This window comes from Kwoniella mangroviensis, chromosome 3, assembly GCF_000507465.2.
Source record: "Kwoniella mangroviensis CBS 8507 chromosome 3, whole genome shotgun sequence".
Lineage (NCBI taxonomy): Eukaryota > Fungi > Basidiomycota > Tremellomycetes > Tremellales > Cryptococcaceae > Kwoniella > Kwoniella mangrovensis.
This window is the reverse complement of record NC_088829.1, coordinates 1,470,032-1,485,749: the sequence shown is the minus strand read 5'-3', so window position 1 is coordinate 1,485,749 and position 15,718 is coordinate 1,470,032. Positions and strand designations below refer to the sequence as shown.

General features: G+C 44.1%; 6 protein-coding genes across 6 annotated transcripts; 3 read left to right on the top strand and 3 right to left on the bottom strand.

The window, feature by feature from the left end:
- Window positions 1-234: 234 nt before the first annotated feature.
- I203_108366 (uncharacterized protein) lies at window positions 235-3,025 on the bottom strand (the record flags this gene model as incomplete). Its single annotated transcript, XM_019148539.1, has 12 exons — window positions 235-564; window positions 636-806; window positions 891-1,019; window positions 1,072-1,643; window positions 1,704-1,918; window positions 1,973-2,119; window positions 2,181-2,252; window positions 2,313-2,464; window positions 2,538-2,614; window positions 2,681-2,743; window positions 2,811-2,936; window positions 3,004-3,025. The coding sequence occupies 12 exons, from the start codon at window positions 3,023-3,025 to the stop codon at window positions 235-237; spliced, it is 2,076 nt and encodes a 691-aa protein (XP_019002122.1).
- A 487-nt stretch (window positions 3,026-3,512) lies between these two features.
- Window positions 3,513-4,030, top strand: I203_108365 (uncharacterized protein; the record flags this gene model as incomplete). The annotated part of the gene is made up of 3 exons (XM_019148538.2): window positions 3,513-3,735; window positions 3,812-3,939; window positions 4,007-4,030. The coding sequence occupies 3 exons, from the start codon at window positions 3,513-3,515 to the stop codon at window positions 4,028-4,030; spliced, it is 375 nt and encodes a 124-aa protein (XP_019002121.2).
- Window positions 4,031-4,290: 260 nt separating this feature from the next.
- Window positions 4,291-6,548, bottom strand: I203_108364 (methionine aminopeptidase, type I; the record flags this gene model as incomplete). The annotated part of the gene is made up of 13 exons (XM_019148537.2): window positions 4,291-4,498; window positions 4,574-4,646; window positions 4,700-4,814; window positions 4,934-5,151; window positions 5,287-5,322; window positions 5,373-5,397; window positions 5,466-5,642; window positions 5,782-5,873; window positions 5,953-6,078; window positions 6,147-6,191; window positions 6,271-6,300; window positions 6,345-6,397; window positions 6,484-6,548. The coding sequence occupies 13 exons, from the start codon at window positions 6,546-6,548 to the stop codon at window positions 4,291-4,293; spliced, it is 1,263 nt and encodes a 420-aa protein (XP_019002120.2).
- A 360-nt stretch (window positions 6,549-6,908) lies between these two features.
- Window positions 6,909-7,980, top strand: I203_108363 (uncharacterized protein; the record flags this gene model as incomplete). Its single annotated transcript, XM_019148536.1, has 6 exons — window positions 6,909-6,958; window positions 7,075-7,159; window positions 7,244-7,356; window positions 7,479-7,539; window positions 7,620-7,730; window positions 7,816-7,980. 6 exons carry the CDS (start codon window positions 6,909-6,911, stop codon window positions 7,978-7,980), a joined length of 585 nt encoding a protein of 194 aa, XP_019002119.1.
- Window positions 7,981-8,293: 313 nt separating this feature from the next.
- Window positions 8,294-9,922, bottom strand: I203_108362 (uncharacterized protein; the record flags this gene model as incomplete). Its single annotated transcript, XM_065518385.1, has 6 exons — window positions 8,294-8,375; window positions 8,474-8,723; window positions 8,882-8,976; window positions 9,087-9,256; window positions 9,378-9,617; window positions 9,728-9,922. 6 exons carry the CDS (start codon window positions 9,920-9,922, stop codon window positions 8,294-8,296), a joined length of 1,032 nt encoding a protein of 343 aa, XP_065372750.1.
- Window positions 9,923-13,108: 3,186 nt separating this feature from the next.
- On the top strand, window positions 13,109-15,615 carry I203_108361 (uncharacterized protein; the record flags this gene model as incomplete). Its single annotated transcript, XM_019148534.1, has 2 exons — window positions 13,109-15,228; window positions 15,324-15,615. The coding sequence occupies 2 exons, from the start codon at window positions 13,109-13,111 to the stop codon at window positions 15,613-15,615; spliced, it is 2,412 nt and encodes an 803-aa protein (XP_019002117.1).
- Between the last annotated feature and the right edge of the window lie 103 nt (window positions 15,616-15,718).

The following is a 15,718-nucleotide window of genomic DNA, read 5'->3' as shown; positions in this document are numbered from 1 at the left end:
TTTATGAGGTGGGTGAGTGCTAGCAATGTGAACAAGTTGGTTGAGGACTGCTCCTCTCTTTATCGATACTATCAATGCTCTCTATCTAGTATGACTTTATTATGACTTCCCAGTAAGGAGGTTCACACGACACCCTTAGAATACGAAACATTACTTCGTACTCCAACCGCAAGCAAAATCGTACTATACATTTTCATACCAATTTACAAAACCCTATTCCATTGTATACTATACCTAAAATAATAAGTCCTCTTCAGCACCTCTAGGTCTAGGTATATCAGTCTGATAACCAGCTCCACCACCATTAACAAACTCCAGATCACTCAATTGACCATATACGTCATCTGATATCCCACCTCCTGCCGCAGCAGAGGGAGGAACAGGCGACTGGGCACTATTGGCAGCAGGAACGGACGATACAGGTCTGGCAGGAAGGACAGGAGGTGCTCGAAGAGCGGAAGATGACATTCCTGAGCCGGACGGGGTGATCAGATGTCGTTTTGACGAGGCGTTCAAGGCGGGCGAATCGGGTAGATACCGAGCTTTGGCAGTTCGAATGAATGTCTATATTATTTCATGTTTCTTTAGCCACCAAGTAACGAGTGCATCGAACCGTTCGGGGATGTTTGACTTACATTTGGATTCTTGTGATATATACTTCCCAAAGTACCTGTCTGTAATAGTAGTTGATCAAGCATACCCTTGTCCATCCTATCTGTCTCGGTGGAAATCGCAGGTTTCTCAGAAAGGACGATATCCCTCGCAGCGGTTGGGTTGGAAGTGAGCAGACGCCAGTACATGAAGCCCTGCATGAGCGTTCCATGGTCAGCTTCTTCCACATGTGCCTAGATTATACAAATGTGGATCTCGGAAATCGCTGTATCACTCACCCTATCTCTCAAATCCGGATTCTCAGCTTCTTCCGTCGCCAACTTCAAGACTTTCGGTAACAACTCTTGAGCAGCAGTAGGTCTTCTGATGAACAGCTTCACGACTGCAGTAAGAAGGGCTAATTGGACCTGTCACGTTGCGTCAGTAACGATACTCCTACCCGTGTGATTATTCACTCACCTCGGCAGGTTCTTCCTTGAAGGTAAAAGCGAAATCCTCCAACAGTTCATCGGAATTTTCGATCCTATCAGAATACTGGCCGATTATCCAGATCATCGAAGATTTCGCTTCTGGTTCGTCCAACACATCCAAGTTTTCACATAAGGTAGTAATGATCGATTCGTATTGATTAGGGTATCTTCTGAATATATCTTTAATCACCACTATAGCCTCTTGGACCACATAGGAAATCTTTGTTGCGATAAGGTTCAAAAGCGTTTGAATACATTGATCTGAAGCTGATGAAATCTTGATTGCTAGACGACCAATGGACCTTACGGCTTTCCTAACGAAATCAACGTCGACTTCTGTAGAGTATTCCTTCAACTCTGCTAATACCTCTGAGACGTTCTCTTCGCGGGTCAAGCGATACATGATTTCAAGTTTGGCCAATTTGACGTATATCGGATCGTTGTATTTACAGAAGAAGACTTTCACTTCGTTCTGTAGTATACCGGGACGACGTTGGATTATCAAGAGGATGTTTCGTAGACCAACGTATTGGACTTCAGAGCCGGATGATAAGAGTGTGACTAAATGAGAAATACGATAAATGTGAGCTAGCAAAGAAACCGAGTATAAGAGAAGCTCACCTAAAGGAGGGCCCATTTTCCTTTCTAACACCCTCATCAACACGTCGTCCTCCATGTAGTTCATGAGATACAAGATGACCTTGATCGTGGTCAGTACGACCGCACTGTTGGCGTGCTGTAATCTGACTGATATACGTTCGGCAAGTTGTTCCGCTTCGAGAGGAGTCTGAGGTACGAACGACAGCAAAGAATCGAGGATATATATTTGGCCCCATCTACGTCATGTACATCAGCCATGTTTGGGCATTTTTGGGTGAAAGACAACTTACTCCGAGCATTCCCCTAGCGCAGCGACAAGTTTTCCTGCCACATTCCCATTCAGTTTCAATACTATATCATCCCCTCTCTCTGAGATTTCCACCAGAGCAGCAACACAATTAGCCACTACAGTGGGATTATGATCCGCCAGTAAATCTCTGCCAGGTCAAAATCAAAATCAGTAAGCTTTCATTCAGGATTGCGAAAAATTCAGCTCACCTTAACATTCCTACGAATCCTTCTCTTTCCACTACCTTTCGTCCAGGTTCCGAAGCATACAATTTTGCGACTCTGCGATATACGTATTTGCGTTCAGCTGGGATGACGATTGAAGGACGATAGCTGACTTACGCTATTGCAGCTGTTTTCCTGACATAGGGATCTTGGTCCTGCAGAGCGTGACGCAATGGATCGACCAGCGCTTTGACTATGGCTGGCAATGGGATAGAGGACATCGTTCGAATAGCTAATCCTCGAATCAGGGGGTTGCGATCCGCGCAGTCCTATAAATTCCATAGCAAATATGATGAGAATAAGGAGAATGACTTGGAGCAATAGAGGAGCAGGTTCACATACCGATAAAAATCCACCTATCGCACTGGTTATTTCCTCTGGTCTCAGTCGCCCATAGTTGACCAAATACAAGTATACCACTGCCATGTAATATATCCCTATCAGCTATGCCGCTCAAAGCCCTGAAGCAGCATGGAATAGCTCACTCTTCTTGATTTCCAGGACTTGTATCTGCATACACTGCACAATATCAGGGAACAAGGGTGACACTGTCCATTGTGATGGTCAGCTTTGTATCTCGCAATCTGTGGTGTATTGAATGAAAAAAAAGCTCACTATCATTCCCCATCGTCATATTAGCTACAATCTTCTTCAATGCTGTCTTCTTCCTCAGATAACCTTTATCTCGCTTATCGTTGGCTCCTCGTAGTTCATCTCGGAGTTCTTGGGCTTTACCCCGAGCTAAAAGGTAAGATTGGAGATAATCCTGATTGTCAGCTAGCTAAAGATAGTATGAGATATATCTCACTGAATAATTTGGCATCAGCCATATTGTATTGTCTATTGATCTATTGAGGATGTAATGGTAGAGTGGATGAGAGTCGGTGTGGGGTAGTGTACATTCGTAGGTCTAGGGCTTGCTCAAATGATTTTCCAGTCTGATCCCACCAAGTTCATGCGTTCCTCTTCTCGCTGGTTGGTGTTGCTATGTATGAGACAAAAACTATCTCTCGGCTGATCGTTCGAGGTATTGCGTATAGCTATCTATAGATTATATATGATATGATATGGTATGGTATATTCTTGAACAATAAGAATGGGCTTTGTTGTTACCACAACTGTCCGCTCACACGCGTGCACTGACCACCCTCTGGTTGTGGGTTACGTCATCACTTTTACTTCCTACTATGCAACGAAATCAATTTACAGCAAATTCATTCGATGGGTGAGGATTTAATATCTTCCATCCCTCATCTACCCTATACACTCTGATCATACCTGCATATCTACTTGGGATCAACATAGTCTTACTCCAGAATGTTTTCCCCTCGTCTAAGTTCCCTCCTCAACACCTCTACCGTCATACCCAGATCATCCACATTGGCATCATCGTCATCCCGAATCATCCAGACCCGATCTCAATTCCGATCGTACTCCACTCCCACTCCTACACCCCCATTAGATAAAGGTGAACAAGCGATATACGATAAGCTCAAATCTGCTTTCCCAGGTCAAAGGCTAGAAGTTCAGGATGTATCTGGTAAGTCAACCCGACAAGCTTACCAGATCTTGTTCGCAATTCGATCAGATCTCTCGATTGCTGACTAATATTTTAGGAGGATGTGGTTCATTCTATGCCATCTTAATTTCATCAAACAAATTCAAAGGTCTATCTACTATAAAGCAACACAAGCTGGTTAATGCGTGCTTGAAAGAGGATATACAGGGTATACATGGTTTGCAGGTGTGTGAACCTCGTCCACTAAGACTCGAACTAAATTCACTCGCTGATATGTAATGTCCTATATCAGCTAAAAACTATACCTGAGGAGTGATTGGCTCGCAAATAAAACATAAAACTACTACGGCCTATGCACGAAATGGGATAAAGTGTAATGAGCGTATAAGCAAATACGGTCAAGGCGGTTGAGATGTACTGTACCACTGAACATCTCAAATCTCTTAATTTAATATCAAGGTAGTAGAGAGGCATAATCTTATTACATATGCAATGCATAGATAATCACAAGTCCAAGACACATAGTATATCACCAAGATACTTATCCCTATATCACATGTGATGACCCGAACAACCTTAAGACCCATTGACGTGCAACTCCTTCACACCCTCCGCAGCTTCTCCAGTGGGAGTTCCAACTTCAGGAGTCTCATCTCCCTCATTAGGCGTCGCGGTACCATTCGCGTTAGCTTTCGATTTCGACTTCTTCTTTTTCTTCTTGTGTGAGCTGGATGAGGTGGTTGTGGGTGGTCGAGTAAGGATCTCATAGCCTGTTTCAGTTATTCTAAAACACAGATACACTTCGCTCAGCATCATGACAACTTATGTGACTGTACATTGCGGCAGAAGACAAACTCACAAGATAGTCTCTTCAAACTGAGCAGACCTTCTACCATCTAACGTCACCGCTGTCCAATCGTCTTTCCAGTGATCTAAACAACGATATTAGCGAAACTTCAATGATCAGTATAAGAGGCTAACTCACCGAGATTGGCTGTACCAAGATTGATCATAGGTTCGATGGTAAAAACATGTCCAGCTTCCATCTTACCCGGCATCTTCGATCCTCCATAATGTACGATATTCGGTTCACAGTGGAACTGAGCCACATCAAAATCAGCTGACCGCTCCCGTAACTCAGATACTCCTCCCACTCACGCCCCTTATCCTCTCAACTCTCCACTCCCCTGACGACCAGATAAGGTAGATATAAACTCACACGCTCATGTACACCATGTCCGGTATATCTCCTGACAATACTATAACCCTTCGGTCTGACAATCTCTTCAATCTTATTACCGATCTCTCGATATGGTACACCGGGTTTACAAATAGCCATAGCTTCTTCCACTGACTTCTTCGTTGTAGCTATCAAATCGGCAGATTCATCGTCTATCTTTCCGACGGGGTACGTCGCATTCAAATCACTGTGGAAGCCTATCATGTTTCACCAAAAAGTCAGTTGAAAAGTCGATCAGGACCACTAACCATCGAACTGACCTCCATGATCTGCAAGACAATGTTTGGATCAGCATATGAAACACATGAGACATTGTTATTAGAAGAACTTACATAAGGATACATCGAGATTGACAATATCTCCTTCCACTATAGACCATCTGTCAGCTATGACTTGTCTCAGATTACCAGTAGCTTACCTAATGGACGTTGGTCAGGGATACCCTATGAGATGAACCGGTCATCAGTTCCTCTATTATTTTCATTGATCAACGCAAGAGACTGGAACTCACATGACAGATGACCTCGTTGACACTTATACAAACACTCTTGGGGAATTTGGCATAGTTAAGCGGACTGGGATAGCAGTCTCTATCGATACAAGCTTGATGACAAATCGCATCTAGCTCGTCGGATGTTATACCGGGTTTGATGAAAGATGCTGTGTAATTTAATACTTCTCGTCCGAGCTGATAGAGGTGAGTGACAGGCGTGAGTATCGAGATCCTCTATGGAAGAAGTTGACTGGTGATACGAGATCGTTATACAGTACGGACAATTTACGGCGACAAGGTGGAAAAAAGAAAGCGTCACTATGACACAACATACCTTACAAACATATCTCATAGCTTCTATCTCCTCACTGTTCAAGATCTTAATCCTCTTCTCCCTAGTTGATTCGATAGCCGATACACCTTGAGCTTTAAAGATTTCGACATCTATCAGCATCACTATAACCCGCAAGGTCATGATTGCAGGATGTTCTGCTCGTAGACTCACGATGATCTGCATAATCCGGTCTTCTGATGTGAGGCGGCACGACCCTCTTTGGCGATAAGGGATATACAGGACGTAATGTTCCGGTGAACTTGTAATTTCTCATACTTGGTGGTAAAGTTGATTCTTCTATGTACATATTGATCACAGGTCTTATAAATCATTACTTTGCAATGGACTTGGAGATGAGAGCTCACTATTGGCTTCATTCTGAGCGGCTAGCTGGACTATACTATGTATAGCTTTATGGTTTGTCTAATTAGCCTTCTCATCAGCTTTGACTAAGGGGAATGTAAAATTCGGATTCATGTGATAGCTTACCCCTAGACATTGGGAAATGAGTATTATCAGCTGTGCACAAAAGAGCCGAACGCAAGACAACGGCTAATACTCACAATTCTTCTTGAAACAATCCTGATCACAGAAGAAACTACCTGCTATGCCCAATCTGTTCCATCACAAGTATTAGCACAGCACACGACCAACAGGGTTACACCTTTCGTTATGTTTATGTTGAGTAAGATATACCCTCACTTTTTGCAATTGGGACATTCCAACCTCGAAGCTTCTTTCTCACCACATCCAGCACAGGTGGTCATCTCTGCGAAATCTTCCTTCTCTTGTTGATGATGATTGAGATGGTGTGATTGAGAACGAGACAAGTGAAGAAAGGACAAGCTAAAGAGAGAAGGAGAAGATGTATGTCTTTTGACTTTACGACTTTACCGGTATTTTCCGTATCACGTGATCCGACATCTAACCATCTGAATATCGATAACATTGAGGGATCTGACAAGGTGCTGGTATACATCTATCCGTAGATATATACCCACCCGGCTTGACGAGAACACGAGAGAAAGACCGACAAGAACGGAGACCAGACGAGCTATCCTTAAGTCACTTACTGGAAAAGATTAGACCGACAGACTCACTAATCCAGAACAGCAGGTTAAAATTAGATGTCAAAAGCAGGTTCATTCTTCCGTCATAAGGGTGTCAAGGATGCCTTGTGAGTTTTGGTATCACGTCTGTGGATCGATCACACTCATTTTGATCCGATTTTGCTCTCATACGATGATCGATAGTGATTTTTTGGACTGATTTTCTGATCGTCGTCTGAATTAGCCGAGTCCTAGCTTGGGTACCAGTAGGAATATTCTTCACCAGACATGTATATTCCCTAGCGAGCGTAACGGGAGGTAGCATGCAGGTGAGTGATATCACCGTCGTGCCTGTGCTTGAATGTATCCGAACTTTGTGATTTATACTGACGATGACTTGTTGGAGTAACTAGCCAACATTCAATCCAAACTTGTCTTCTTCACCATTACATCACGATGTTGTACTCCTCGAACGATGGTCCGTGGCGATCAATAGATTCAGGAGAGGTGATGTGGTGACACTATGGTGAGTTTTGACCGCAAATCAACTCGATTTATCTACATAAACATGCTCCTGTACACGACGACCACCTGTCACAAGTCGTCGTATCAACCAAGCTCACCATATATTCGTTTATCCTTTCGTAGGTCACCGCAGAATCCCGAATTATTAACGACAAAAAGGATAGTAGCGTTAGAAGGTGACCTGGTGTGTTCCTATTTCTCGCACAGGATAATCGAGTCAGAAGCTATGTGCATATATGCTGATGGGCATGTCTTATCTACCAGGTAAACCCATTACCACCCTCACCACCTACTCCCATACGTATCCCCCCAGGACACTGTTGGGTAGAAGGTGATTCGAAATATCAAACGAGGGATTCAAATACGTATGGTCCGGTGATTATCATTTTCATACTTAGCCCCAGCTCATTCGTAGTTTCAGCTTATAGAACTGACAACATGTTTCGTTGTTTCAATGCAGATACCCCTGGGTCTGATCACTTCTCGAGTGGCTTACATACTCTGGCCATGGCCTCGAAGGGGTTTAGTCGATACTGACCTACCGACAAAGTCAAAAGGAAGAGTAAGGACGTTGGGCCAGAGTTTTCTGCAGAGCAAATTTGGTGAAGCCTTAAATAACGATTAGAAGAAGAAAGAGGACGAGGATCTTCATTACCAATACTGGATAGAATGGTAGTGGCTCTTGTCAAATCTCTTTTTCTTTATCATCTTGGAGACGAAGAATTGGATCATTTGTACTATTATAGCATTTTCCCCGACATCATCATTACACCTCGCATTTTTGGCATTTCCAAGTACATCATTACATCTATGTTCATCTATATATATGCTTTTCTATACGTGTCACCCACATCTAAATGCACAAAGTAGACAAAAGTACTCCATCAAAGCTCGTCGTTTAGATATTCCCTTTTCCCTAAGTATGTAATCACCCTTTCTTACACATTCACGTTCTCACCTACTACACCATATATATCCGTTCGTCTTTGCACACCTAACGGAATCTGACTTCTCGTATCTCTACCAAACAAACAAAGAATTGGTCAACCTCTCCGTCATCACATTCCCTTCATTTCTCAGATGTAAGGTAGGTAGATACAAATGAGATTATTACTCACTTTACTATCTGATCATCAATCTCAATCAAGAAAAACTCGCCTTCTTCCTCATAAATCCTCTCAACCTCCTTATCTTCCCCAGGAGGCGTATCATCCACACTTCGTAATCTACCTAATTGTTTACCCCATGGATCGAACGCTATGGATTCTCCCCATGAAGTTCGTTTGGGATTATGTGCGCCGTATTGGGCTGAGGCGATCACGTATGATTGGGATTGGATGGCTTGGGATCGCTGGAAGATGAAATACTCTGGTCAGACATGTTGTAATATATGAATAGCATGTATCTGGGTCCGGCAGGAACTCACACATAAAGTAGCTTATTAAATAGAAAGCCAAAAACGGGGGAAAAAATCAGTATAATGACTCATAAGATTCAGTTCTGAGAAGGTGAAAAATAACACTAACCCCAATGATCTCGTCCAGTCTTGACCATAAATGCAGAAGGGAACAACAGTGTGGTAGCACCGAGTCTAGTGAGTATCATTGATAATTCTGGGAATCTAAAGCGATCTCAGCACATTACATTTCCAATGCAAATGCCATAGTATCAGTGGGTCTCTGAGCCCTGGTATTCAGAAGGATCATAGAATATCGGAAACCCCATATTTACCTTATATCATAACAAATTTCCAATCCTACTTTGCCCAACCCCTCAATGTCCACTGGAGGGACGACTTTCTGACCGGGTAGTATCCTATCAGATTCGCCTGTTCGTTGAGGTGGTGGAATAGTTCCATCTTCGTTGGGTGGTTTGGTCAATTCGACGTCGTATAAATGGAGCTGGAGCAAAGCGAATAAGGATATCATATTATATCAGCTATATTCTATCTTTAAAACTTCCTATATGAAATACAAGAGTAATTGGTGCAGTTATCAATAACAACAGTTTACAATCACTCACTTTCCTATAATTCGCCTTGACCTGACCATCCCCTCCAATAATCACATGGGAATTATAGAACCTCTCTTCCTCCTCACTGTCGGGCCCTTCATGTATCCCCACGCTGATGGTCACACCCAACTCTTTCGCTGTCTGCTGTAACCCGAGGGTGTAAGGATGTTGAGCGAGGGGTAAAGACAATTTACGAGATTCGGGGAAAGATTGATTGATGAAATCTGATGCTTCAGGTAGAAATATCGCCTAGGTCATGTAAGAGCAAGAATCAACGAGTCATTTAGCAGTGTAGTTCAAGGACTCGACAGACGTTCAAGTATGTAGTGATATCGTATCGTATGAATATGAAATCTCACCTTCGCACCTGCTTCAGCAGCTTTATTGATCACTTTCCTCGATATCTCCAAATTATGTATAGGGTCAGCAGTAGATCGGATTTGAGCTACGGCAATTGTCGTCTTCGTACGAGCGACAGATGTGAACGGTGACGATGTCATGATGGTTCTTGATAGTGTTTGTGGTCGGATACGTGAGAATAGGGTGTCGAGCATGAGGAGAGGAGTCAAGTGTAGACAGGTCACTAAACTGTAGAAAGATAGATGGATTCATGAGCTGCCAACTGATGTTGAGATAGTGCTCTGCGAGTAAATTGCTCAGTTGCGTGACGTGATCTTGATCTTAAACCATCGGTTAAATCCGCATACCCAGCTGGATCTGATCAACTGCTGACTGTGTGTGACTGGTAATATTACATTGTCATAGCGCATGCATGCATAGGTCGTCTTCACCAGACATGAGTCTTGACTTGCCTACATCTTCAGGTCCACCACAGCTCAGGAGAGCAAAGTCCTCATGCTCAAAGTATCTTATCAACTACAGCACTCGAGAATCCCAACTTATCCCCAACCGTGGTATTGTTCGAGCGATATCGGACTTAACTTCGCAGAGCTAAAGGGATGCACAGGTTTATCGATTCTATGACCGTAGATGAGAGGGTTGTTCGTACAGCTGGGCCATGGGTCAGAGCTAGAAGATGTCCTGTTTTATATATAGATATCTAACAATGCCTTTCTGTTGGTACAGTAAATCATACAATTTAGAGATATCCGAGCTAAGATGCTTCATCGGACAATGACTGATCATCGGGAGCTTTTATACAAACATTTCGGTCAATGGCCACTCAATGACAGGTAGATGTGGTGGACGGTATGAACCTCCTTTTTCTGGTTGTCTTCTCTTGTATTGCCTCGGCTCGGTGGCTTGGAGGCTTGAGCTAGAAATTAAATTCGGTATCGAAAGTCACGTTAGGCGTTGGGCATTGCGCATTGTGCATTGAGCGGTACGGTTTCCGGACATGATATTCACCCTATGGAGGCATGTGTGTACATCCAGACTGCAGGAACACAATCATTTAGCTCACCAAAGATACACTGTATAGATAGCTGAACACTAGTTCCGAGCATGTCGAGCTGAACACCTGCTCGTTGCCTTGCGGTAGCGTAGCCTAAGCTGGTCTAAGATTAGCTGGTACATACAGTAGGTTCAGGATCGCTTCAAAATTCCGGAATCACCTGAAGAAACCCTTGTATCCCAAGGAGAAAACTTTAATTTGGTGTTTAGCCGATCCTGTTCCCTGGAATGCACGCGTACCAAAGACCACCATTCCTTCCCATTCTTGACGTGTCTTATCGGTTGTACAGATGCAATCGATAGAAGACAATCAATCCTCATGCATGGTGCATCAGTTGTTTCATCATCATCTTTGTGGGTATCTGTCACTTAACCATATCAAACCTTGCCTTTGCCCATTGAGGTCTTCGTCCGTCTACCGATCGTTCTTCTCTGTTCGTGTTGTAACTATTTATCCGTTGGAATCTGTTCACTTCGTTCTTGTCTGTTGATCTGTGATCCAGCAAGTCGAGGTCGAGAGATAACATAATTGGGTAGTACTGTACACCCATAACAAAAAGCCCAGACTATATCTCCAACCTGTCATTCGCCGAGTATCATATGTTCGTAATTGGTGGTTGTATTTGTTTTGTTGGCCAACCAATATAACGGCAAATTCGTATCTTTGGTGACTATCCTGCTCTACCCCTGTCTTTCCTCTATTTTGAGGTACTTATCACTTGTCCTTCTTCACCTTTTCTGTATTCACTTGGATCTGGTTGTACGTTTTGTTGTACCCTACGCCGATCTTTTTCGTTCTTCTTCTTCTTTTCGTCCCTTGTACCACACAACTTGATCTGGATTAGACAAAAAAAGAACATCGGTCGGAGTGGAAGGTATAAGGATGATGGATGTTTAAGGGGAAATCTACAAAAACGAAAACAACAACATTGATATCATCAAAGGAGTCCTTTGTTCCATTCACCATCAATCACTTGACATCCCATCAGCATCAACAGAACAAAGAAACACCTCCCCCTCCTTGGCCCGCCTCAAGTTTCATCAACAATCCAACATAACAAGGAAAAAAATCAACAACGTTCACGTTGAATGACCGACCAGCTTATCTCTCAAGAAAGACCGCTCTTCTTCCTATTCTCGAATCGTTCAGAGACCTACATAGACAATCGCATTGACCTCACTAAGTCCAACTTCAGCAACCACAACGCTCCTTAGACCAAACACCCACATCCTCATTCACATCAGCATTGATACCTCGCTTTGACCCCTTCTGTCGACTCGTGGGCTATCTCCCCCCACGCTCTAAATTGGATACTTTGCCAACAAGTACCTACGCCACGCAACGCTAGAACTGTTACAGGTCGTCTCCACGGACAGCCCGCTTCAATCTGATTTGGCGTTGGCGAGGTGCACTCGTGGATCCGAGCGTAGAAGAGAGGACCAGCAGAAGGAATCAAGGTAATCTTCAAACAACAGGGACTGAAGGGGGGAAGTCTGTGCGTGAAAGAGGGACCAAAGAAAACGGACGGCGAAAAAGACGATCAAAGCTTATCAAAGCATCCAATCTCATCTTCTGGACATCGATGTTCTAGAGTCTAGCACAAGACGATAAAAACACAACAACCATCTCACAGCACGACACACATTGACATATCATCTCATCAGCATCATCATACTCCCCATCGCACTCTTGTTGGCCTCCTCAATCACTCTTCACATCATCACATAGCAGAGATAACCATTCGAGTATTATCAGGTGAGTGAGTAAAGAGTGTAACATTCCTCGGATCTTGTCTCGAACTTTGTTTACTTCTGGGATTGGAATCGGATGTCTCACTGTGACTGTCATCATTCTTAATTGGACCGCAAGACATGTCTCATCTTGCCCTTCGACCTTTTTTTCATTCCTATTTTGGACTGCCGTATCCAAATTATGACATGCTTGATCAGTCCGGTTTGTCATTATTCTCAACATCCACCTTGGCAACTACCCTTACTCTCTTCAATTCACTGGTATACCTTTGAGCATCCCAATCTTCCCCTCATCCTTGGCTTCAATCTTCTCACGCAGTCAACAAGCATTCTTCTCCTCCCTTCATTTTCGTTCACTCTTATTTTCTGCATATCACTTCTTGGCTCCATTTCGACCTGTTGCCCGTTAGCTCTGCGAGCAATTTTACGAGTCTGACTTCGCTCTACACTTGCTCTACTTTACGTTCTTTACCTTCGCCTCTGCCTTATCTTGTATCGATTAGTATCTTCGCCCCTCGGCTGGATCGCTCATGCTCCTTGTTCGCCCACAGTATACCTCACAACAACCTTTCAACATGTCCCTAGTCGCCCCCCGACCTGAAACGGAACGTGCCTCCGTCCTCCTACCCAACGTCACCTGTTCATCCTGCTCAGCATCTATACCTCTATCGTCACTAGGTGAACACGTTTGCGCCGCTGCGCCTCCTCGAGGTTTGGCCAATCGAAATGTTCCGAGACCATCTCAGATATCTATCCCTCAAGCTCGACCAGCCATGGCTCGACATCCATCATCACAAGGACGTGGACCTTCACCTACCAACGTGCCACCGCCGTTCGCTGGACCTTCCAGTGCTCATCCTTCGCCAACAGAGTTCTCCATTCCTCGACGACCGTCAGCAGCCAACCTGTCTCCTCATGATGGCCCATCCGGCTCATACTCTGCGTATTCTATACCAGTGAAGACTCCTTCTCCCACAAACCCATTCTTTCCCCATCCCGATCAAGCTCAATCTGGCAGTTCCGTTCATGGCTTAGGTATGGGCGCGGTAGAACCCCAATCGTCTCCGATGATAGATACGACTAGCGGAGGAGAATCGGGAATGGCTGGAGTAGGAAGAAGGGCTTTCGCTGCCGCTGCTTGGGGTGTGAGAGCCGGAGTTGCACTAGCGAAACAGCATATTGAAGCTCCTGCTCCTTCTCCTTCTTACCAAACAAGCAATCCCGCTTGGCTTGAACCTCAACCACAATCTGGGTCCCAGTCTTCCGCTCGAGAACCCCCTATTTTACCTAGAGTTCCGCTTAGCGGAAGACAGCTCACTGGACCAAAACCGACGTTCGGCGCTAGACCTGAAATGCATCACTCGCATACTGCTCCAATGGAACCAACCCATTCCTACTCTCCACCAAAATCCCACCCCGCCTCTCCTCCTAGAAGGTCGGCCTCAGCCATGTCTCATCGATCGAATCCTTCTTCGCCACCTCGACGCAAAGAATCACTATCATCAAATGCCAGCAGTCGATCGGGTCAAGGTGAAAGTATCTCCCAACTTCTCCGAGCAAGAACTAACACGGCACCTGCTAAATCCAATAAACCAGGTTTCTTTGATAAAGTGAAAGAAATGCACGAACGAAGTAATACGGTATCGCCTGTATTGGGCATAGGAATGGCGAGAAGTACTTCGGGCGGAAGTGGAAGTGGTCGAATAACATCAAGTCCGCAGACTACGACATTCGATCTGGAAGATGATGATTACGACGATCAACAATCTGCTTTACCTTGGGCTACGCCGTCTTTAGATGAATCACCCATGATGAACCGCGATAAAGCCAATGGGATGAAACATCACCGATATCCCACGGCGGGAAGTGAGGCATCGAGCAGTTCTTCAAGTTCTAGATCGGGTAGATGGGGAGCGACCAGCGGAGAATCAGAAGAAGTGGTGACTCCCTCGCAAAGCTTAGAGATGCTTTCTGATCGAGTATCGTCAAAGAGTAACCACGAAGCGGGGATGAGGTCATTCAGTACCAATGCCGGTGGTGTGAGTATGGAAGGAAGAGATATATTAGATCAGATAGGTGAAGAAGATGAAGAAGAGGATGAAGGTGATATGGTAGTCTTCGGTACACCCACATCGAGGAATATCAAAGATCCGCATCAGCACCAGCATCATAATCACAAATGTCTACCTAATTCTCATTCTACCTCTACGATAACTTCCGTTCGACCCTACCTACCTACTACCGTTCCTCATTCTTCACCCAACCGGATCAAAGGTCTTCCTACATCTAACGAAAATACACCTATGAAATTGCGCTCTAATTCGCACTCGCATTCGCATAAATCGTCCACATCCTCTTCCAACAGTATATCCTCTACTACCATATCGTCGAATACCCAAAGACGTAATAAGGTATGTGTGAAATGTGGTGAAGCCGTCGGAGGATCCAAGAGATTCGTAGAGAGAGATGGAATAGTACTGTGTGAGAAAGATTGGAAGAAAATGTACCTGCCTTCGTGTAGACGATGTAATTTACCGATTGAGAAATCGGCTGTATCAAGTTCGGATGGCCAACTTAAAGGGAAATGGCATCGAACTTGCTTTACTTGTTTCAAATGTGATAAACCATTTGAAGGTGATGATTTCTATGTATTAAATGGAAGACCCTTCTGTCAATTCCATTATCACGAAGAAAAGTGAGTTCAATCTGTTCAACCTTAACCCCCCACACATCGACCCTCTCATGTCGCAAGTATGGTACAACATGCTGATTCATCATTGTTGTATCTAGCGGTACTCTCTGTGCATCTTCTTCATGCCATCAACCAATCGAAGGATCATGTATAGTAACTCCCGGTCCTAATCCTCAGAGATTTCATCCTGGACATTTGAAATGTGATCATAGAGGTGGAGTATCAGGTGCTCAGAATTGTCGTGAACCCATGGATGAATATTATGAGATTGACGGTTCGAGGTATTGCGAAAGACATGTTGGAGAGGCATTGAAAGGGAATAGATCGATGAAAGCTGAAAAAAGAAGAACGAGGTTGGTTGATCTACCATTCGGTGTTGGTGGGTTTTAGATTTTAGATTTCATATACACTACCAGATACAGGTATGAGTTCAAAGTTGTATATATACATATGTTTTTGTAGAACTCGCCATGTGGACTTTACAATTAGTTGA